General features: G+C 41.4%; 1 protein-coding gene across 3 annotated transcripts; it reads right to left on the reverse strand.

Moving 5' to 3' along the window:
• Positions 1–60: 60 nt before the first annotated feature.
• LOC136755089 (interleukin-6 receptor subunit beta) lies at positions 61–15,089 on the reverse strand. Of its 3 annotated transcripts, none has more exons than XM_066711477.1 (17): positions 14,968–15,089; positions 13,078–13,143; positions 12,624–12,662; positions 12,174–12,269; positions 8,180–8,300; positions 7,540–7,661; positions 6,234–6,385; positions 5,640–5,787; positions 5,131–5,213; positions 4,603–4,819; positions 4,276–4,467; positions 3,972–4,070; positions 2,830–2,973; positions 2,342–2,482; positions 1,985–2,057; positions 1,613–1,694; positions 61–1,355 (listed from the first exon to the last, which is right to left on the reverse strand). In XM_066711477.1, the coding sequence occupies exons 1-17, from the start codon at positions 14,975–14,977 to the stop codon at positions 891–893; spliced, it is 2,250 nt and encodes a 749-aa protein (XP_066567574.1). In that variant the 5' UTR covers positions 14,978–15,089; the 3' UTR covers positions 61–890. The 3 variants fall into 3 exon arrangements, with proteins under 3 accessions (XP_066567574.1, XP_066567575.1, XP_066567576.1); XM_066711478.1 differs by lacking the exon at positions 14,968–15,089 and adding an exon at positions 14,802–14,836 and having other exon boundaries at positions 4,276–4,452; XM_066711479.1 differs by lacking the exon at positions 14,968–15,089 and adding an exon at positions 14,802–14,820.
• Positions 15,090–22,797: the final 7,708 nt, after the last annotated feature.

Raw genomic sequence — 22,797 nt, forward strand, 5'->3', positions numbered from 1 at the left:
ACGATGTAGCAAAGTGATGCTCTAGATCACCAATAGATAATTAATTGTAATGATACAAAAAACAGTAAATAACATTTTATTTTGACAAGAAATACCTGACACACCATACAGATCCAAATGAAACTAGCTAATGTACAAGCTTTGCTTACTTAACTGACACATCTGGTTTTCTAATGAAAACCATCTTTAAGCTTTAAAGAAATGCTTCATGGATAATGTAGAAACCAATCCGGTACCCATCGGACCCCACCGGTATCTAGCTCCCATCGTTCCAAATACACGCTGACACCATATATTAAGAACGTAAAGTGTCCAATCGAGAGGAGGCCATTCGCCCCATCGTGCTCGTTTGGTGTCCATTAATAACTAAGTGATCAAGGATCCTATCCAGTCTATTTTAAATGTTCCCAAATTGTCTCTTCAGCCACATCGCTGGGGAGTTTGTTCAGATTGTGATGCCTCTCTGTGTGAAGAAGTGTCTCCTGTTTTCTGTCTTGAATGCCTTGCAGCCCAATTTCCATTTGTGTCCCCGGGTGCGTGTTTTCCTGCTGATCTGGAAAAGCTCCTCTGGTTTGATGTGGTCGATGCCCTTCATGATTTTGAATATTAAATGATTATGAGGTCAACTTCATATGAATTGTCCAGGTGGTGTTTGCCAACTCATTTGTAACCAGTGGAACAGTAATGGTTTAGTCTCCTTTGTGATGGTGGCAATGATTGAGTGGTGTGAGGTATAAAAATAAATTAACAAAATCGACAGACATATGACGTCGTCCTCAGGTGGAATTTGAAGTTGATCTTCATTTAGGAGAAACAATTGATCTCATTACAAAAAAACAAATGTAGGCATCAGTTTTTTCCTGATTTAAACAACAGTGGCAGCGTAGTCTCTACGCGGGCATCAGGACGTAGGTGGGGCCAGCCAGGACCTGGACAGCTGGAGAGACGGTGGATTCCTCTGGAAAGTGTGGCAGAGGGCTGCCATTCATCTCGCTGACTGGCTGGAGGTCGTCCTCTGTTTCTAACACTGTGTGTCTGACGTAGTCCTGCTCGGCTGGCTCTAAAGGACCGTAGTCCAGTCTCTGAGTGTCCGTGTTGCTGGATGGTCTGGACAGCTTGTCTGTCTCGGGTGCGTGGGGTGGCCCTGGGTCGCGACGCGGACACGCGTATCTCTCATCCTCCGTCTTGTGCGAGGACGGCGGCTCGGCCACGTAGGGGTTGAGAACGGTCTTCTCCAGGCGTTCGCTGATCAACGAGCACTTGCCCTTCTCCGCTTCCACGCTCCAGTTCTCGATCTGTAAGTCACCAGTGTAGAAATCTTCCTCAAGTTTAAGGGTTTTAATGGTTTCTTGCTTCTGTGGGGTGAGAAGGGTGGTGTAGATTTATTATTGTCTGATGAGCACTGATGAAAATGAACACTAAAACTTCTTTACACCGTGTTTACACCCATTTTCAAGATAACTAACCAATAAAACATGTTCATTTTCTTTCACTTTGTATTTCACTCTGCCACCACAAGAGGGTGACACACTCCAAAGATTTTCTTCCCTCTGTCTCTGGTGGAGAAAGCGTGAATTACAATGTGTGGAGAAATGAATAAAAAGCAATGTACCTCACTGGGGAAATCCAGCAGCCACCTTCCAATGCCACTGTCTAAGGGGTCCGGGACTTTGTTAAAGATTGTCTTCTTCAGGCTGTGAACACAAACGAACCAGGTGGGATCAATAATAAGTCAAGTTTGTTAGCTCTCTCATCTTAAAATGTTCCCAGAAACAATGTCCTCGTGCCATAGAAGAAATCGGGAGAAAGCACAGCCAGGCTGGCACTGAAGGCTTTGTTGACATGTTTTCACTGCTCTCTGCTCGGAGTTTGAACAGCCTACATTCTTGCGCAGTTTTCTACATAAAATGCGTTTTACACAAACACACCCACATATACAAGACACCACAGATTCAATAAACACTGCTTTATTGTGAATACTTACAATATTCTGAGTACAATGATCCCAATTCCCAGGAACAGCAACAGCAGCACGATGGGCACGGCGATGTAGGGGTCTGGGCAGGAAGAGTCATGTGAGCAGACGTTAATATCGGACGGTGCCAAGTCAGTCACACATTATGCAGTCAAGATATGACCTCCAGCCTTCATAAACAAACTGATTTTACAATAAAATGCATTTCATTATGAATAGAGCCTACAGATTTAGAGGTACACTTCTAAGAGCAGTAACTGTCACAACATCGGAGCGCTAAAAATGGCACACGCATACAGGTGCCCGGCGTTCAGCTGCCACCTCTGCCATCAGGACACACAGAGACAGGTCTCGAAATCAACTTGCCAAAATAACTTGTGAAAGTGCTTCTTGAAGGTTCAGAATGTCCTCCATTTGTAGATGCGGTGACAGACACCGTGTACTGCGTGTTGGGCTCCAGGGCTGTGAATTTCCAATGCAGTACACTTGACTGGACTGTCCGAGTTACTAAAAAAAATATATAATAATGTCATGTTAATTTCAAAGCTGTGATCTGCAAACCACACAAGAAAGTACTAGATTTTGTTTGGGGGCAGAAAAACCTTCTGAAACATGAACTAAGACAATGGAATATCTCCTAAGCATCGTGCCGTGTGAACAGCAAACTTTACGAAAAGCACAACGATACGAGAAACAGCACAGCAGCACAACGGGTTCAGCAAGATTTAAACAATACTGATGCATTTTTACATTTTCAGCCAATTGTGGTTCCATACGCTGTTAACTTTGCATAGTTGTTTCTAAACACAGTAACCTGACATTGTCCTGTGTGGAGAGACAGAGGCGTGTCTTACATTTCACCCTGCTGTTGCACTCCAGGCTCACGGTGTAGTTCTGAATGAAGCCGTGTCTCTCCTCCTTCATGATCTCGCCCCAGTGCACCGTCGCTGAGTTGTGTGTTACATCCGTTATCCTCAAACTAGGAACCGGCCCAGGAGCTAGAATAAGAAAATTGAGTGATGAATAGACAGACAGACGGATCAATACAGACAGACAAGCACAGACGCGTGACAAATTAAAGAAAAAACCTGAATAAATGAGTGGAGGAATGTAACGAATTCATATGCCTCCAAACAGGTGCACTGCATGATACAATTAAGCAATAAACATCCCATCATGCTCTGTGCATGTATACAAATGCTGAGCAGGCCCAGCTGACCTTGATTTTGGATCAAGATGGAAAGAGGGGTCATTATTGGGGCACGAATGGCAGGAGCTTCAGTCACACAGACGCTCAACTGGCTCGTGTTCTGGACAAGTGGGCGAGTGCATGTGTGGGACACCAAGAGAACGGGACAGGCCTGACTGCTGGACCCTACAGTGAGGGGGTCCGGAGGCTCTGTTATGCTGTGGGGGGGCATTTTCCTGGCATGGTTTGGGTCCACTTGTCCCCTTAGAAGGAAGGGTCACTGCAAATCATTACACAGTTATTCTGAGTGATCACCTTTATCCTATGGCGACACATTTCTCTCCTGATGGGAGTGTCTCTTCCAGGATGACAATGCCCATCCACAGGGCACGAGGGTCACTGAATGGTGTGATGAGTATGAAAATGATGCGACTCATATGCTATGGCCTTTGCAGTCACCAGATCTCAACCCAATTGAACACCTATGGGAGATTCTGGACTGACGTGTTAGACAGCGCTCTCCACCACCATCATCAAAACCACAAATAAGGGAATATCTTTTGGAAGAATGGTGTCCATCCCTCCAGTAGAGTCCAGAGACTCGTACAATCTGTGCCAAGAGCATTGAAGCTGTTCTGGGGCTCGTGGTGCCCAACACCTTACTGAGACACTGCATGTTGGTTTTTCCTTTAATTTGTCACCCGTCCATAGCTGGGTAGGTAGAAGTGGAAATTGTACCGGATAGGAGAGCATTTCAAACTAAACTATTCAGACCCTCTTAAAATAGATTCCCCTTTCTCTCCTTACCTCCTTCCTCAAGATAAGCCTGGATGGAGATTGGAGGTCCGGGCATTTTCTCATAGATGGGATAAATAGAAATGTTGTAACATGTCAGACGCTCAATACCTGTAAAACCAACAGGGTGACATTAGTACATTAGGGGAGGCAGTACTCTTGCTAAGAACATACATGTGGTTGGCGTGTGTCAAATACATGGCATGTGCAGAATGATACATTGAGATTGGAAGCAGTCACTGTCCACCATTATTGACTGCTGCGTCTGACGAGTCCCCAGAATCATTTGAAACCTGAATTCGACTGCTTGTCTTACCTGACAGGCGTGTCTGGTGTGTGTCGTTACTAACGTATTGCCAGTCCACGACACAGGGGTCTTTATCCACACACCACTGGATCACATATGCACTCACGGTTCCATTGGAGGCTTCCCACTTCACCCAAAGCTCACCACTCTCAGGAAAAGCCTGGGCTGCTTCCACCGGTGGGTGGTCTGACAAGAAAAGATCTGGAAATTACATTTTTAGGGAAATATTGTTATTGTGTACAAGCATGCCAGTTATATGTAATCTGGCTATCTGAAAGAGAAAATGCTTAAATACTTATAAGTATAGATAGATATCAGTGGAAAAGCAGGGATCACCTGTTGTCTGGCTTGCAGGGATCCGAACACTGCTTGCTGGGGAATGACCAACCGAATTAAAGGCCAATACAGTCACTTCATGTTCCACTGCTGTGACATTGAACTCTGTCTCTGTCTCGGTTGTGTTAATCTCCATGTGCGATGACGGATCATTCACATTTGAGTAGTGCACTTGGTATCCGAGGATCTTCCCATGGCTATCACTGTCATTTAAAACCTATAAACAAACACACACACACACACGCGTAAAAGGATTAACATTGTGCCACTGCAGAACTCGTGCTTCAACTCAAACTGCTGTCTACACTGGAAACAACCCGAGTTCTGCTACCGACTCCAGTCCTGCAAGCTGTGAGTAGCGCACACCAACTGTGTTTTACTTACTCTCTGAATATGTTGTTGGTTGTCTCTGGTTGATTAAGCCGCATTGGGAATTATTTGTCAAGCTACCTATATTCAATTATGACAGCCGTGTTGTAACCCCCAGTATCTGCATCACATGAAAAAACAAAAGGCTGCTGTAATTACCTTCCATCGGAGGAGAACCTGTCTGCGTCCTTCAGAGTTGGGGGCCTCCTTGGTGAGCCAGATGTCGAGTGCTTTGGAAGGAGCTGACGGGAGGCAAAACAACAACTCACACACTGCGCCGCAACAAAAACACTCCAGCCACACTTGCTCAGCACGTAACAGACTGTGATCTGCCATTATTCTGTGTCACTTTTCCTGTTGGGGAAATATGCGATGAAGGACTCTCACCGTACTTCTGCCTTTCAACAGCTTTGCTTTAACGATTTGTTCGTTCACCAGTCACTCTCGTTCCCTCTCCTGCCTAGTTATAGTCATTGGCCTCGGCGCTCGATGTGAGGCGGTAACTCCTGGCACTGAGAAAGCTCCAGCTCAGTGACATGAATGATATTTCGGCCCACCCTCAGCCCAGCACGCATTTTTATTCTTCGGACGTCTCCATGATACCCTTCACTTGACCTTTATATTCTGTACGACATTGAAGACTGAAGTCTGGGAGGAATGAAACGTACCGTCTTCCAGAGTCTTCCCCAACACCGTCACACTCCAGTCACTCCAGTGTATCTGTATCGGTTTACGACAGGAAACCTCAACTTGGTACTGGGTAAACGGCTGTAGATTCCTGATTGTGATCGTATCGTCTGTCAAGTTCACTTGAACCTGTTGTCGATGAGACAAAGTCCAGTTCCATGAAGAAAACAACTCACTTACAACAGATAAGTGTGACACATTCATATAGAAACAGATATATTTTCTTTAAATTACTCCATGCATATTATAATTAATCATAGAGGGGTTCAGGTAGTTTTAAAACAGAGAATACAAAACACTTCTCCCAGTTGACCATATACAGAAGCTCCTCTTGGTATGAAACAAAATAAATCATTTCAAATGAGGGACAAGACATTTAAATGCCCTTTAGGAAAAGCTGTCCATTTTAATAAGTCTCCTATGAAGACTCTATGATATTCTGTACTGGGGAGTAAAGAATCCCACCATTTATATTAGCTTTCACGGGTTTTTGTAAACCTGTTCCTATTGATACTAACGTATCTACATTAAGTTGCTCAGTTGTTGGAGACGGTGAGCGTTGTTACAGACTGTACCTGTGTCCAGAGATCAGCAGATGACTCTCTGTATCGGAGACGGCAAATTATATGATCATGCGATAGTCCACCCTTATCCACGCCGCTCAGCTTCGTGACCAAATCGGTTTTGGTTGTGTCCGGTTCTGTCAACGTCGGAGCAGGTAATTTCTCTTCAAATACAAACATGGCATGCTGTTAATTTAGTCAAAGGGAAAAGCTATGTTTAACATTAGGCTGACAAATTGACCCCTTTGTTTTTCTCTCACTACTCACTCTGATTTAAGGCCATGTGTGTTGCTGGTCTATATCGCATTTCAAATATAAATAATGCAATTCCTCGGCCTCATGATACTGACTCGTCCCCAGCTTCTCAAAGGAAACCACAGGAGTCTAAAGTATAGACTACAAAAGCGGACCCTGATTTTAATTGTTGTTAAGACCTACACATTAGTACAGACTGCTCTTGGTCTTCCTTATGTATCTCAGGTACTTACAGTTAGGTCCATAAATATCTGGACAGTGACACAAATGTCATCATTTTGTCTCTGTACGCCACCACAGTGGATTTGAAAGGAAACAATCAAGATGTGCTTTAAGTGTAGACTTTCATCTTTAATTTGAGGGTAGCTACATCCAAATTGGGTGAACAGTGTAGGAATTACACCAATTTTATATGTGATCCCCCCAGTTTTAGGGGCTCAAAAGTATTTGGACAAACTAACATAATCATGAATTAAATTGTGAGTTTCATTACTTGGTGGCAAATCCTTTGCAGTCAATGACTGCCTGAAGTCTGAACCCATAGACATCACCAGAAGCTGGGTTTCTTCCCTGGTGATGCTCTGCCAGGCCTGCACTGCAGTGTCTTTAGTTCCTGCTTGTTCTGGGGGCATTTTGCCTTTCAAATCCATTGTGGTGTTGTACAGAGCCAAAATGATGACAATTGTGCCACTGTCCAAATATTTATGGACCTAACTATCTCCCAGGGACACAGGGTTTCACAACGCGGACCTGCCTGCGAACAGAAAACTGCACACCTGTGTATCACTGAGCAGAGCACAGTAGCAGCTGACACAGAACAAAGGTTTGTAGTTTTTAAATTTTAAAATTTAAACAGGGGTGTGTCACTGGCAAAGAAAGGCATCCAAAGACTTCTCACTATTTCATATTTTAAAGATTAGTATGATTTCTCACTATTCTGTGGATGGTCTCCGATAAGGGGCTCTGCATTCAATGCATTAGTAAATATACATATCAAATCAGACGGTTTGTATTTTGAGCAGTAATTGAAAACATTAAAATAAGAGAAATGTGTCTGTATTACCGTGCTCTCTTTTCATCACCTTAAAAGGGTCAGAGATGGATTCACTCTTGGTTACGTTGTTCAGTGCCATGACATATGCATTGAATTCCAAATCGCTCATTATGCAATGGTTAAATTTTTCCCTGTTATATAAAAGAAAAGAAGATTATGTATATGATTCACATGAATCCTTTGAAATCCTAATGCAATATGGGATACATCCTATCTATAAAACACTGTCAATGAGTTCTATTTACACACTGGATAGCTTTCAAAGATACTGTGTGCATCCTGACGAGTCAATCCTGAAATTTAACCAAAAACCAAAAAACACCCGCAACGCCGCTCTCACAGAAAACAGGAATCAATACGGATCCTATACAAGACAAATCCGGTATCGTCTTCACAGTGTGACTTTTCCAGTTGTTTTCTGACAAACAGCTTCATGAACAAGGTCTGTGTTCTGTAATCGGTGGATCTGTTAGAAGAGTATACTGGCATGTTTACAAGAAAACTTTAAAAGCTTTTGTAGCCATAGGATTGCTCACCCCATTGAGCTTAAGACAAAGGGCAGGAAACGGACATTGGCACAGAGGACAGGTACTTCCTGTTTACTGCCCTTGATTTTTCACTAGTCACTGAATATAACATTGACACTTACTTCGAGATAATCAAGATGTAATTTGTGTTGTGTGGGTTATTATTTCCAGGATCAAAAGTGCAGTTAACGCTCTGTACCGGTTTGTACCAACAGGAAATTATTTTTGCTTTATCGGGAACATCTGTAAAAAGTAAACATAAAAAAAGACAATGATCATAACTACAGATGGGATAATGACAATTGACCCCATCATTAATTCTCCACTAAGCATTTAAAACCACGAGTGCATTCATTTATTGTAGATCCATAGAACACAGGCTATATAAATATGAACTGTGAACACGGTGATGTGGATTTGATTCCTGATGAGCAGAAGTTATTTCTTATGTCCACTATACTGGTCAAAAGTTTTAGAACACCTCAAATGTTCCAGTTTTTATTGAAATGTGTGCAGGTTAATGTCTCAGTGTACTCTGAAATTAAAGCATAGAACAATTAAACAATTGGAGATAAAAAAAGGAATCGTTCTGTTAGTTACCTTTTGCAGATATAACAGCCAAACACACTCGTGGCATTCTTTCTACAATGGACATTAAATATTGTTCTTCCCAACACTGTTGCAGAAGTTCCCACAAATGTGTTGCACTTGTAGGTTGCTTTGCTTTTACCCCTCTGTCCAGTTCATCCCAAACCAGCTTGATGGGGTTGAAGTCTGGAGACTGTGCTGGCCATTCCATGATTTTAAGCCTACCGTCTTGTTCTTTTCTTCTAAGGTAGTTCTGACATAACCTGGAGGTATGTGTTGGGTCATTATCTTGCTGTACGATGAACCCCTGACCAACTAGGCGTATACCATATTGCATGGCGCTGAAAAATGCTGTGGTAGCCATTTTGGTTCAGGGTGCCACTCACTCTGTGCAAGTCGCCGACTCCAGCAAAAGAGCCCCAGACCATCACGCTACTCCTCCATGTTTGACAGTTGGTGTCACACTCTGAGGAACCATCCTTTCACCTACTCAACAGTGTACAAAAACCCTGCGTGATGAACCGATGATTTCAGATTTTGATTCATCAGTCAATAAGACCTTCTTCCTGTCTTCAGTCATCCACTGGGCTTCATGGCCCAGGCGAGCCTCTTCTTCTTATTTTGCCATCTTAGCAATGGCTTTCTTACTGCCACTCGACCGGTCAACCCTGCAGCTCAAAGTCTTCTCTTCACAGTTGAAACGGAGACTGGCTTACTCCGACCAGTGTTAAGCTCTTCTTGAAGCTGCACTGTAGAGTAGTGGTTACGGCTCTGGACTCATGGAAGGTTGTGGGTTCGAATCCCAGGTGGGGCAGTGCTGTTGTACCCTTGAGCAAGATACTTCACTTAGATTGCTGCAGTAAAATGCCCAGCTGTATAAATGGGTACAAATATAAGTTGCCCTGGATAAGAGCGTCGGCTAAATGACAAATAATGTGATGTCCTGTGACCTGCCGATCACGCAAGCTGTTGACTCTCAGAGACTTGTCTTCTGATTCTGTTGTGGCTTTGCGTCTGCCAGACCTCTTCCTGTCAGCGTTCCCTCCAGTTTCCAAGTGCCTTCTGATGGTGTAGGAAACGCTGACAGGAAGAGGTCTGGCAGATGCCATTATGATAGCAATATACTACTTCCTGCAATACAATACTGTCCAAATAATGCTTAAGTCTGTTCCAACACTGCTTTACAGACAGAGGGTTTGTAAGTAATCAACACAAGTTTGGACACCTGTAGGAATTGTTAGCATCAACTATCAAGGCTTAATTTACTTCCATTGCTGCAGAACAGCTGTAAGTTGTTAACCCATTGCTTGTTCCATGAAAAAGGCCTTTTTCTATAATGCTGAAATGTACATGATTTTTCAGTTTTTGGTAACCTAGTTTTTTTAACCTCTGGCAGTTTATTATTATTATTTTTTGGCAGACACCCATATCCAGGGTGACTTACAACATATGTGCAATACAAAGTGCAAAAATACAGTTAAGTACAAGGCATCAAGGCAGTTTACTTCTTACCTTTGTACCATTTCAGGTTATTCACTGGACTTGAACTGCTTACATTTCAATAAAAACTGGAAAAATGGGAGTGTTCTAAAACTTTTGACCAGTAGTTTATACATTTATTGGATTAGCCAATAAGTGCACTGGATTTAAAAATACATACAAGAGACACTTCAAAATGTAAAGGCACCCTGAGAAATGTAAATAGCAAAGCGAAAAATGGGAAATAAATTAAAAAATACATGTTGAAATAAATGAATAAATAAATAAATGAATACATACATGTAGAAATAAATAAATGTTTAAATAATCTTTACACTTTACCATGTAGAATCATAATCTTTTCAGCATGACTCCATAAATAAACATGCCTACGCACAATGAGAGGCTTTCAGAAGAGGGATAGGATGCCAAGGTGATTTGCATACTTGATCTGGGAACATAAACAAGTCAGGTCTTGCCAAATCAAACTGCTTTGCATTTGAAGACTGGCTTTGAACTTTGTAGGCTCTCGTTGGATGTCTCTTCTTCTGAAGGTGTGGCGGGAATCACCGACGAAGGCTCACTCTGGGATGGACAGCGGATCAGAAGTGGTGCTGGTAACGTCATGTTGATTTAATAAACACTGCTGGTCATTAAGTGTGGCTGGCTGAACGCATCCAGCCACGAACACACCTCAACGATGTGAAGAAAGCACTTCTAACAGAAAACAGCACTGTCCTCAATCAGAGCTCCAGAATAGGTCGTCATTAATGCGCACAAGGACTCATATTCATGTGAAACATCATGTGCCAGCCCAAAAAGAAAGGCAGTAAAAAACAGAGAGGACAGGAGAGGAAATATATAAAGCTCCCCAAACCATTTCCACTTGTTTTGATGTACAACGTCTCTTTTCCAGGTCACGTGTTCTTATTTCATCTTCCCATCTTCTGTGTTCGTCTTCTAGGCCTTTTTTCCATCTCTTGCAATCTATTCTATAGCTTCTTCTGTCCATCTTTGTTCCTCTCACAGTGTGTCCATTTTCACTCTGTCAGTGATGGCACACACTTTTATTTGTTCCCTGAGCGATGCGTTTTTCTGTCTCTTCTTGCAATCAGAAGCATGTATCCTGTTCAAGCTTGTGTGTGTGGCATCCAGGTTCTCTATCGTTTTGGCTTTTAGTGACCAGCTTTCAGAGCCGTGAGGAAGCACTGGTAGTATGCATTGGTCAAATAAGTTTCCTTCAAATCTACATTTTTAATTTCGTGTTTGTGACTTATCTTTTGAACTACGTTCATTTTCTTAATTTTAACGAAGTGGTTGAACCTGACTTTGGTCTAACAAGTTCAGTTCGAGTCCAGTTTTCTCACTTGAATTTGGAGCCGCAGGTCTTGTGTTTGTGTAAAGATGTCATCAGCAGCAAGTAGTAGATTTTTCAAGTCGCGATTCCTTTTTCTTTCCAGTTCTAAGTGTTGTACACTTGTTATATATATATATATATATATATATATATATATATATATGTAATTTTAGGAATGTCATTTAAGTCTTAATGGATTAGCAGTTAATTCACATCCACTTATTGGACACGGAGTCTAGGAGTGCTGTTATAACTTTGATCACTATAACACACTGATATCTGACTGTACTCCACTGTAGTATACCTGTCAGCATCCTACAAGAGAAGGCCAGGTGTGAGTTCTGTGTTAATCTAGTCAGGTGATGTATGGAAATATGATTCCCGAGTTCAGGGCTAGTGCCACGGTTGTTTGCATGTGACTGCCTGGACACAGCAGCCCTCAGAGAAAAGTTCTTTATATTGTTCATAATATACAATAATTTGACCACAAGTCATCTAGACTTCTGGCAGGAAAACAGATTATTCTGGCCTTGAGGGGAATGTGGAATGTATTTTAAAGTAGACAATGACGTGCTTTCTGGGAAGAATATGCCTCACATACTTAAATCTCTGGTGAACTTATATGGACATTACATGATATGAACAGTTCTTAATTCATTCACGTATTCAATCCACAAGTTTCCTTTTCTTACCTGGATTCCCAGAGGGTGAGGTATTGGCAGGACAGCGGCTTTGGTCCTTTGCACACCAGCCTGAATTACCACAATCATGCAAAGACTCTGTCGGGACTGTTTTAGAAACAACAATCAACAATCAAGCTCAATGTGACATCAATAATCGTAACTTTGTAGAAAATGTTTAAAGCTTCTGAAATCATTACATGCCTGGTTTATTGTTACCTTTCATTCTTGTTTTCCCCCTATCTAGTTTGTTTTCTCATTTCTCTATTTAAATGAAAATGTAATACATGCTACCATTTATTGTAAACTGACCTGTTGTTCTATTGGACACATGTCAGATGCTGGACATATTGTTGAAACACAAACAAATTCCACCCCTGAAAAAAGTGTTAATGACTGCTTCCGCTGTCCCTAATTAATCACGGATGTCCGCATTATTAGTACAGGAGCAATAAGGCTTACCTAGCACAGTTCTTGTATTCATCATATTACAAAGTCCACCTGTAAGAATATATGAAGACATGATTATCAAATGTAAATGCCAATCTAAACAATATGCCTATTTGTTTCTGGTTTCCAACATGGGTATTTACTCTCCCTGATCCTCGAACAGAGATTTGCTGGCTGCCCACAGTTTTGTTTGTCTGTTCTAGTTTTGATGCAAAATAACAAAATGTTAAACCTTGACGAGCTAAATATATATTATTTGTGGGTGATTTTAAGTCAACAGTGTAAGCCTAAGGACAGTTGCTCTTCATGTAATGTTTAAAATCATCTCCATTAGCTGCTCCTTGTTTAATAAGGGACATTTAGCTGGCTACTATTAAATGCCAGTGATTTCACCAAATAATGGTGTGAGCAAGATACATAACAAATACAGAATGAATGACAGAGGAAGGCAGTCAGTCAAACTTACCGTGAAATAATAGTAAAATCTGGAAATAAATGATCGTCACACAGAAAGGGACTGTGGTTTGGCATTCTGAAAACAAAGACATACAGTTTTACTTTGCTGAACATATTGAAGTATATTAAAAGAAGATTTGCACAGTGAATGCCTCCCATGTTCAATACTAATCAATGCAATTAGTGATTCGCCCTCAGTTGAGTCTACACGAGGGTTGTCTTGTCAGCTGTAGTGTCTTTTAACTGTGTTGAGAGAGGCAACTATTTTGAACTTCAAAATGCACACAGTAACATGCACGTCTCTGCTGGTGTTGGCAGGCCGGACGGACTTGTGTCTTCTGCGCCTTCTTCGAAACTGACTCGCCTTCTCAGAGCGACACAGTAAATTAGGAGTGATGAATGAGAGGTATATTAAATATATTCCTCGAAGGTGACTGGAGATGTTGGGTTTAGCAGAGGTAGCCTTTTGCTAATCATGGACAAAGTACTGAATCTCTCCAATGAGTCATCTGCAAACAATGTGCACTGTAGCAAATGGGGCATGTGCATTAAAACAATGTAGAGAGAGCAAACACTGTTTTAAAACAGCACCAGTACTTTTAGTTATTGTTGTCATCTACCATGAACTCAGACAACAATCTCTTGCATCAGAAGAGTGTGTCAAGGGCACAATATGGGGAATTCTCAAGAAGTGCGATTAGATTAATTGAAAAGTTGCTCAATGCTTGACTCACAATTCCCTTAAAAAGAGATACTCGCTTGTGACGCCCCTCCAGGAAGCAGAAACAGTAATAGATGTAAAGAAAATAAGAGATTGTGGTAACAGATGTGTTATCTGCCCGTTGTGTTTACTGTTCCTACTACACTTTATCTCTAAAGAAGTCATGGCAGATAATACACAATATACTACATCATGCCAAGCAATTCAAAGTGATGGCTGGTCTATTCTCTTGAAAACCATTTAAAACATTGTAGTCTTTTGAACACTGAACTGCATAAATGTTAGTTACAAATGTTAGTGTTCAGCACTGGCCATCCCTGAGGTGCTAAATTGTTGTGACATGAAGTGTATAACACCCCAGACGTTAATGATAATAATACATGAAACTGAAACTAAGAAAAACATTTGTTGATCCAGTCTGGAGTGTAATAAACGTCTTAGTAGTAACACTTGAGCATCTGGACAGTCCAGCTGTGCCTGGCAGGGGCACACACAACTGTGCCAGCTGTACACCAACAATGCGCTGCCATCTATAGAAAAGCATATTCAGCTATACATTGACATATAAATAGGAACAAGTCACAAAAGCAGGCGGGTCCAGTATCAAACACAGCAAGGTCGACCCATCACTATAAACAGTCAATCCAGTCTGTGAAACCACAGTCAAGAGAAATCATTCACAAACTCTTCCCACAGTTTCCCCTCTGCTGCGAAAATACAAAACGAGATAGTAAAGAATACCAGACCACATCTGCCTAGTGTCATACATGAAAGCAGAAAAATAAAGCAAAACACGGTAACATTGCTACTACTGCTACTACTGCTACACAGCGAACAGCATTACTTTGCTACAACGTTGCGAGCTGAACGCGTGTTAGCTGGGATAATAGTAATTATACCGTCTGTGCTCTGCTAAAACTAAAATACATCATTCAACAGCCATGCCAGGAGTGCCTCGTTATTACTGTTATGTGTCTATTAGTCTTGATGATGAGCCTGGCAACATGACTTACTTCCCACAAGAATCATTCTCCAAGCAAATTCAAATATGTCTGTCAAACCGGAGTGCAATCCAGCAAATACTCAGAAAGCCCATCCTGGCTGTATACAACGACATGCATGCCTCTCAGCGCTGCTCCTGTCCCCCAGAAGGGTTTAAAGGTACACAAGGTGCCCTACCGTGCCCCATGTCTGCCCGCCGCCGCCGCTCAGCCGGACTGCGCTGCCGGCCGAGGAGCACCGAGGCGCCGCGCCAGCACCGCGGAAGCGGCCGAGGGGCGTCGGGCGTCGTGCGTCCTGCGTCCCGCCAGCGCACACTGATGTCATCGCTCTTCATCAACTGGGTTTTCACAGGAACACGCTCAGCTAAAGCCGGAATCGTCTTCACAAGACTTGAGTTGAAGGAAACCCATTAATAGCATCCCAGTCCAGTGATCTATGTATTGTCACTTAACTGGTGAACGGGTATTATAAATAAACCCAGAGCAGAAACCTAAGTGGTGATTATTATAATTATTTTACCCCTTCACTGTTCATCTCAGTTTATTGGCTGAGGCTGAGCATTGCACTTTGTCAATCTCTTTCAAGCTGTCACTGAACTGGTCTGCTCAGATTGACAAACTCCCTGTAGCACAATGATATACCATAAACCATATCTGCCTTATGTAGCATGGCAAGGGCACTGTCCAACTGCACCACCCTGTTGATTTAGGGGTCAGGGTCGCCTACATCCACTTCTGCAATACCTTCTTTTTAAGCAGTTAAGTGGGTGCAGAAATGTAAGATTTAAGTCTTTATTTTCACAAAACAATATATTGAAGAGAGGTATTCAAGTAATACAATCATACCAATACAAGCAATACAATACAGAACACTAGCACACTCTAGGCTAAAATACTTTCTTTTGCGTGTTTCTTTAAAATACATCCTTTTTCCATAACACCAACAGTTGAATACATTATTTTTCCATTTAAATGTCTCCTTTGTCTTAATGTCTTCATTTCAGTCTCTCCTTGTTTCCCTCACTCCTGCACTGCACCTCACGCACACACAATCATGCCACACAACAAAAAACAGTTTTATACTAAAGGAAAAAGCTGTTCCCAATTATCCAATTAATCAATTAAAATGTTTGATCGTTAAAACAGACTGGGGAGGGGAGATCACCTAGTGAAATAAAGCACAAAACTAACCATGGAATTAACTGAAGTGAATAAATATAAAACTAAAAAACTGAAACTATGCATACAAAGAAAAACGTAATTATAACCCTTTTACACTTATTTTATCACTGTGAGATCTAGGAACATTGAAAATAAATTTTTAAAATTATAATTACTGTCAAAGATTCAGGAAATGTAAAATTACACTATATTGCAAATGCAGCCGTGATGTCTCTGCATGTTTGTTCAGCTGGGTCTAGCAGTGGTTAGACAGTGGGAACTGGTTAAATATTTAATTGAAAATGCAAACATTATTTATCTGAAGCCGGGTCGGCCTGGTTTTAGAAATGTCACCTTGGTTACTGTCGATAAAAAGTATTGTATAGGTATCAGTGCGTTATTAGAACATGAGAACATAAGACAGTGTCCAATCGAGAGGAGGCCATTCGCCCCGTCGTGCTCGTTTGGTGTCCATTAATAACTAAGTGATCAAGGATCCTATCCAGTCTGTTTCTGAATGTTCCCAAATTGTCTCTTCAGCCACATCGCTGGGGAGTTTGTTCAGATTGTGACGCCTCTCTGTGTGAAGAAGTCTCTCCTGTTTTCTGTCTTGAATCCCTTGAAGCCCAATTTCCATTTGTGTCCCCGGGTGCGTGTGTCCCTGCTGATCTGGAAAAGCTCCTCTGGTTTGATGTGCTCGATTGCTTTAGACGATTGCTCTTGTGACTGATATGATTCTTTTCATTTTCATATCTCACTGATAGGCATGATCTGGGGTGTATGTGACTCTTTTCAGATCCTTTGCCAATATTTGATATATTGTAAATGATTGCCTCATATTGACATCTCACTGCTATTGAAGAGAAATTAGACCATCTGCAGAACGCAGGATGCTATATGTGATGTACAGAAAAAGCTGCAGTTTGATTTGGCAAGTTAGGCAAATGTTTACACTGATGACCAAGTGGCTGCTTGGGGATGCATTCCTCTCTACACAGGAAACATGCAACTCTGCAGCCCCTGGCCCCTGGCAACACGGCAGGGGTCTTAATGGGTTATTTTAATGCTGCATTAAACAGACCTTGAGCATGATTTGCTGCAGTGGTTTCTGGGGAATCTAAGCAATACCATACAGTGAATGTAGTCTTGTCATTAACATAATTAATAACCACTCACCAGCTAAAGTGAATGCATTAATGACCTTGTGTGTATATATTTCTGACCGAGGTCATTTTTATGTGCATGCATTATCTCCTATTGATACATAAATATGGTCCATTAAATTATATCAAAGTAGGGCGATTACCCTATGTTCATGTAAGGAATTATGTATTGAGAGCGTATTTAATGCAAGGCCAACACATCCATTATGATACTTTTCAAATGGCTGGAATTCAAGAAAATGTTTTTAATGTCGGTCAGACTCTTCAATTGGTTGTTGTTGAGGCAGTAGCTTTGATAAGCAGTCATTTCCAGACAATCCCAGCCAAAGTGATGCTTCTCAGAAATGATATTTAATTATTGAGTAATCTCGTCCAGAGCAGGGCTGGGAGCTCCGGGACGTCTCACACAGTCACCCCGGGGCCACTGGTTTTGTTCAGGGCTGACAACAGTTCAGTGTGACCTTTGTAAATTGTTCCTTCTCCTGCTCTTACAGTGAACATCTGTCCCGTCTTTATTTGTGCTGTAATACAAACAGGTTCTCAATTATATCCCCTTTGTTCCCTCTTCCAGCAAATTATAACAAGGGTGTCTCTGGTTTTCCTGACAGATTCAGATGTTAACCGCCAGTGGCAACACACAAAGGGACTGGGAAGTGACAAAACACGTCTAGTTAGGAGACACAACATTTCACACAGAGTTTGACAGTTTATATGGGTTATTATAGACGAGGAACCCAAGGAATCCACTGATGGGCAATTGCTCAATAGTGCCAGCACGGGAGGAGTGAGAGCCCCTTTTCCACTGGCACAGCCGACCCGACCTGACCCAGAACCAAGCTATGACCGAGCCGAGCCAGCCTGGCATGGGTCGGGTGTTTTTCCACTGCAATACCCGAGCCGAGGTAAATGACGTCACACACTGTGGAGATCGAGAGACGTGTGGTGAAAGATAGTCGGGTTTTTCAGATGACAGGAGGATCTCGACAGTGTGGTTATTCTCATAATTTTGATTTTATACTATACAAACTGTAATAGTGAAGCTGCAAAGACATACATTAAAACATTCTCAAATGCCACAAAAACAACATATGGAAGACCGTACCGATTGAATTTAATTTCTATTTGTTAGGAGTATCGTTTAGGTAATCATTGAACCCTGATAATATCCAAACTTCACAAATTACATGACTGACACCATTTAGGCCAGTGGTTTTCAAACCGGTCCTGGAGTACCCCCTGCCCTGCTGGTTTTTGTTCCAACTGAGGTCTTAATTGCTTAATCGAATCTTTAATTGACCTGACAAAGCAATATACCATTCAATTAAGTAATTAAGACCTAGGTTGAAACAAAAACCAGCAGGGCCGGGGGTCCTCCATGACCGGTTTGAAAACCACTGATTTAGGCTGATACGCATAAGCATGGATTATATGCAGAGCTTCATGTCATTATTAGGTTTTGTTAATGTTACTTAAATGTCTCCATCTTTTATTGGTAGCATTAGGAAGTACACATTTGAAAAGTAGTGGTTATGTTATGTTATTTTAAACAATACATTAAACGTTTTAGACTCTCGCTCTTGATGTTGTAAAAAAAATACAGGTCAAATCTCATTAAAACAAAAATCTCATAATAAGGAGAATATATAAAGTTGTCCAAGTCCCAGTCCACCCATATGAAAGTTTACCACAGTATACCATAGTACCATAGTAGATAGTATAACATGGTATACTATGGGATGTTCTATAATACATGTTTCTGTACCATTTAGTCAGTTTGTAACAGTTTAAAGGATTGACAAATACCTTGTTAATGTTACGTTTCTCTGGTCGCCAAAGTCAGATATAAAGTGAAGTCCTAATTTAGAGTTCACCTATCTCTAGTCCATTTCAAACAATGTGGAAAAATCTGCCATGCTGCAAAAGGATGCATTTTTCTTCAATTTCTTTAGATGTGCACACCATCAACTCGTGCATGTTCTGAACCTGAACCAAGAACTTTGAAATATTTACATTAATAAATCATAAACAGTGAATTGATTCTGCACCTTGGCCAACTTCTGGTAAAATATTAACAGCTCTGAACAAGAGCATTCCTCTACACAGTGACATGCTGTTCTGACCACCGCAAAAAAGACATTACTCCATAGGACTGTTGTGTCACTATGACAGAATTATTCCTGTTGTAACCTCTTCCATAGGGTACTAGGGTTGCTAGTAATTTCTTGAAAATTCTGCAGGTAACAATTACGTACAGTATTTTTCTCTAATGCCACCTTTTCACTGGCAGACAGTTGTCTTTGCATACCTTTTCCCAGGGTAAACTATAGCACCATTAATGTAATTTTCCATGTTTGTCAGAGGATCACAGCTTTCGAAAAGGAGGCTTGCTTCTCTGAGTGCATTGTGAAATACAGAGTCACCACTGCGTTTAATTCTTTGGTATGCAAATAAATTCCTAAAGATTTTACAAGGCACTGCTTGTGTTCCACAGAATAGATCAATCAATTTTCCATTGGTACTTTCATACACATATGCTGAGTTGGTCCATAATAGACCACAATCCCTAACACTCTGTGTGAGATGCACATGCAAATGAGAGTTATGAGAACAATGCTCATACCATGCCATAGAGCTCTGGGATTTGTGACACAAATGAATGAGACACAGTTCAGCTGATCTTGAGTGGTCACACAAGAGATGAGAATATGAGGAGCACACACAAGAAGCATCCAATGGTTATCAAACCTTCTCTGTAAAATAGTTTTCAAAATCACTGGAGAATACAGGAGAAGAAATGCTCTCCATTCGGTCGCTTTCCAAAAACGTATTTCGGAAAGTGGTCTTGGATTACGTCTCACTTCATTGGGTGGCTTAATGTTGTGCATTTCATCATCAAGAACCCTTAAATCCAAAGGCTGCAAATTGAACTCTTCTTCAAGATATTTAGGATCAAACCATAGATTTGTGAACTGCCTAACAACACCAAGGCACACCGAGTGCATATAGTCTGGTATAAATCCCTTAATTATGTCAAAAGACGGAAACAAAAGTAGGGGGCTTGCACCTTTGACACCCATCTCAGCCTGACTATTGTTACTTCATATACTATATCCATTTGAGGTGTGCCAGTCATTGTTGTTTGTGGTGGTTCTTCAGAACTCAGAGAGTACACTCTTGCGTAACCCTTCCCTTTTGCAACAACTGTCCCTTCATGACAACAGAAGCCACAGCCAAATGCTCCATTAAACCGTTACAAATTTTGAACCATGGCATGTGCAACAGCATCACGAACACATATTAGTGCACGCAGTCTGTCAGGTTAAAAAATGCCTTACACATCCTGGTGCTACAGTATTTAATAAATCCATTATGTCTTTTAAAGCTACACCAGACAAGCCACGTCTCAGACTTCCTTTATGGATTGTGCTTTTTCTCAGAGACCTTTATTCAATTATATTTTTGCAACTGATAATATTATGAATTAATTATAAAGGGCAGCACTACCTCCATGGCTTCATTTGGTACCAAGTGGATAGTATTTTCATCCTCTTGTGTCGTAGTCACATCAGTCATCTCATGGAATCTAAAGTAGCTCACAATTTACAATTAGAAATCTACTCGGTTAAACAACTTGAGGGGGGTAAGGGAAGGCAATACATTTTAGCTTAGCTATTTGAAAAGCTTGCAACAACATTGGCTTTTACTGCTACAAATAAATAAACATACACGTATCGTGAAAGGTGAGAGAATGAGTTTAAAAGAGTTATCGGACATTGGAGGTTGAAGACCTAATTTACAGAAGGGCTATCGCTGGAAACGATATGTAACAAATTCATTTATTTAAACTCCTTGTGTAGATCAATCCTAAGATTAATTGTACTAGTATATTATAAATAGCTGAGTATTTGTAGTGTATTGAGTATTTGTGGTGTATTTTATTAATGTATTTGTAATGTATTTAGACCTAGTAATGGGGTAGGTTGATGGTACATGATGACGAGTTCAGTCAACTCCTCCCCTGGCCCGGCTCAGCTACGGCCTGGTTCCGGGTCGGCTCAAAAAGAGTGCCAGTTGGTCACCAGCCGCACCGCGCCAGTCTGATCCGGCATGGGTCGGGTATGCCAATGGAAAAGGGGTATCAAGACCTCTGAGGGCCTCCTGTCAGTGGTGTCAATACAGGGAGGTCACATCTGTCTCATCTGGCAAGAGGCAGAGAAGCACCTGAATTGTGCTGTAAAGAGAGAAGCCCTGGCATTTGCAAGATCTGCTTGGTGAGTCATGCAACACAACACATGAGTCAATTTCTGTTTAATTACCTTATTTTACATTTTCCCATAACAGATTTTGTCAGAAACGAGGATGGATGGAATGGATGGAAGCACACCCCCGAGGGGTAATAGTCATACTTCTCAACAGGCGGCAATTAGTTACAGGTGTTCCTCGGATCAAAATATTCAAGCCATCATAAGAACATAAGAGAGTGTACATCGCTGGGGAGTTTGTTACACAGGCTATCTGGATGGAGTCACTCATTCTCTGACACAGATTAAATGTCTGTGCCTCTTGCCAAGCTGTACATCTATGGACAACAATCCCTTTCACACCTTGGCTCTCTCACTAACCACAATCACTGCGATTAGGCAAAATAGGTGGGTAGGGTGCGTGCCAATATGTAAAAGGGCTTTTAGAATTGGTATGTCAACAGTGGCTTCTGGCCATAGATACAAGGCATTTCCAAGCATGCGGTTTCCACACAACAAACAAATGACAGTGCATGTTGTTGAGTAGCTGTACTGTTCTCAGGCTGTTACATTTATCAGCCTTACATCTGACAAAACCAACATCCTGTGGCTTTATTACTGGAAGCCCCAGAGGCTCAGCTCCACCCTCTCCCAGTATTGTAATTATAGCCAGGGTGGGAGTATGGACAGCGAGCAGTGCCAGGAAATAAAGATCCTCCTGCATTCATTACTAAAACAACACTCATCATCAATCTCGAAATTAAATGGAACAGTTGATGTGTTTTACTGGTATTATACCTTTATGACCTGTGTGGCGTTGAAAGGAAAGCAGGGAGTGAAACACAATCAACCATATTTCATTAAGAGTTCAGTTCTCCAGAATAAAAACAAAGACGATGGTGCCGGAGATGGTTCTCAAAGACGGCTCTTCTCAGTACAGTGCACTCTGTATACAATGCTGATCAAGGTGCATTTTCCCCAAACAAAATCAATATCTATTTCATCCCATAGGAACCAGGAAGGTAAATGTAAAGTTATAATACCACCTTGGCCGAGAGGGCCGGGGCAGTGAAGCTGGAAGGGAGAAGACACATAGCAAGCAGATCCATCCAATGTTAACCAATAAACAATATATATCCCTACAACATTATCATCCTTCATAGTGTAATTGCTGAAAAGATGCAAGGATAGCATGACACGGTAGTTATTTTGTGCACGTTTTTATATTTTAAAATTGTGTAATTTAGTTTTCTGTATGATCGTTTCACATCTTATTTACGTTTTTACTTTCTGGGTTTGCATTTTCATGAGTGGTTAATTTAAGCAAGAGGCAGTTTTCTGATGTCGGCTTACATTTATTTATTACTGAGACAGAGATTACGATTGGTGGAGAAACCTGTATACCGGGTGCGGTACATTTAAAAGACCCTGTTCCTGGATGGA

Source organism: Amia ocellicauda, chromosome 8 (genome assembly GCF_036373705.1).
Source record: "Amia ocellicauda isolate fAmiCal2 chromosome 8, fAmiCal2.hap1, whole genome shotgun sequence".
Lineage (NCBI taxonomy): Eukaryota > Metazoa > Chordata > Actinopteri > Amiiformes > Amiidae > Amia > Amia ocellicauda.

What these genes read in the sequence shown, in the direction of transcription:
- LOC136755089 (XM_066711479.1), bottom strand. An exon ending in CTGCTGATCTCTGGACACAG is followed by an intron (nt 5,788 to 6,233) that starts GTACAGTCTGTA and finishes CATCGACAACAG; the next exon opens with GTTCAAGTGAACTTGACAGA. An exon ending in CACTTTCACAAGTTATTTTG is followed by an intron (nt 2,058 to 2,341) that starts GCAAGTTGATTT and finishes CTTCCTGCCCAG; the next exon opens with ACCCCTACATCGCCGTGCCC.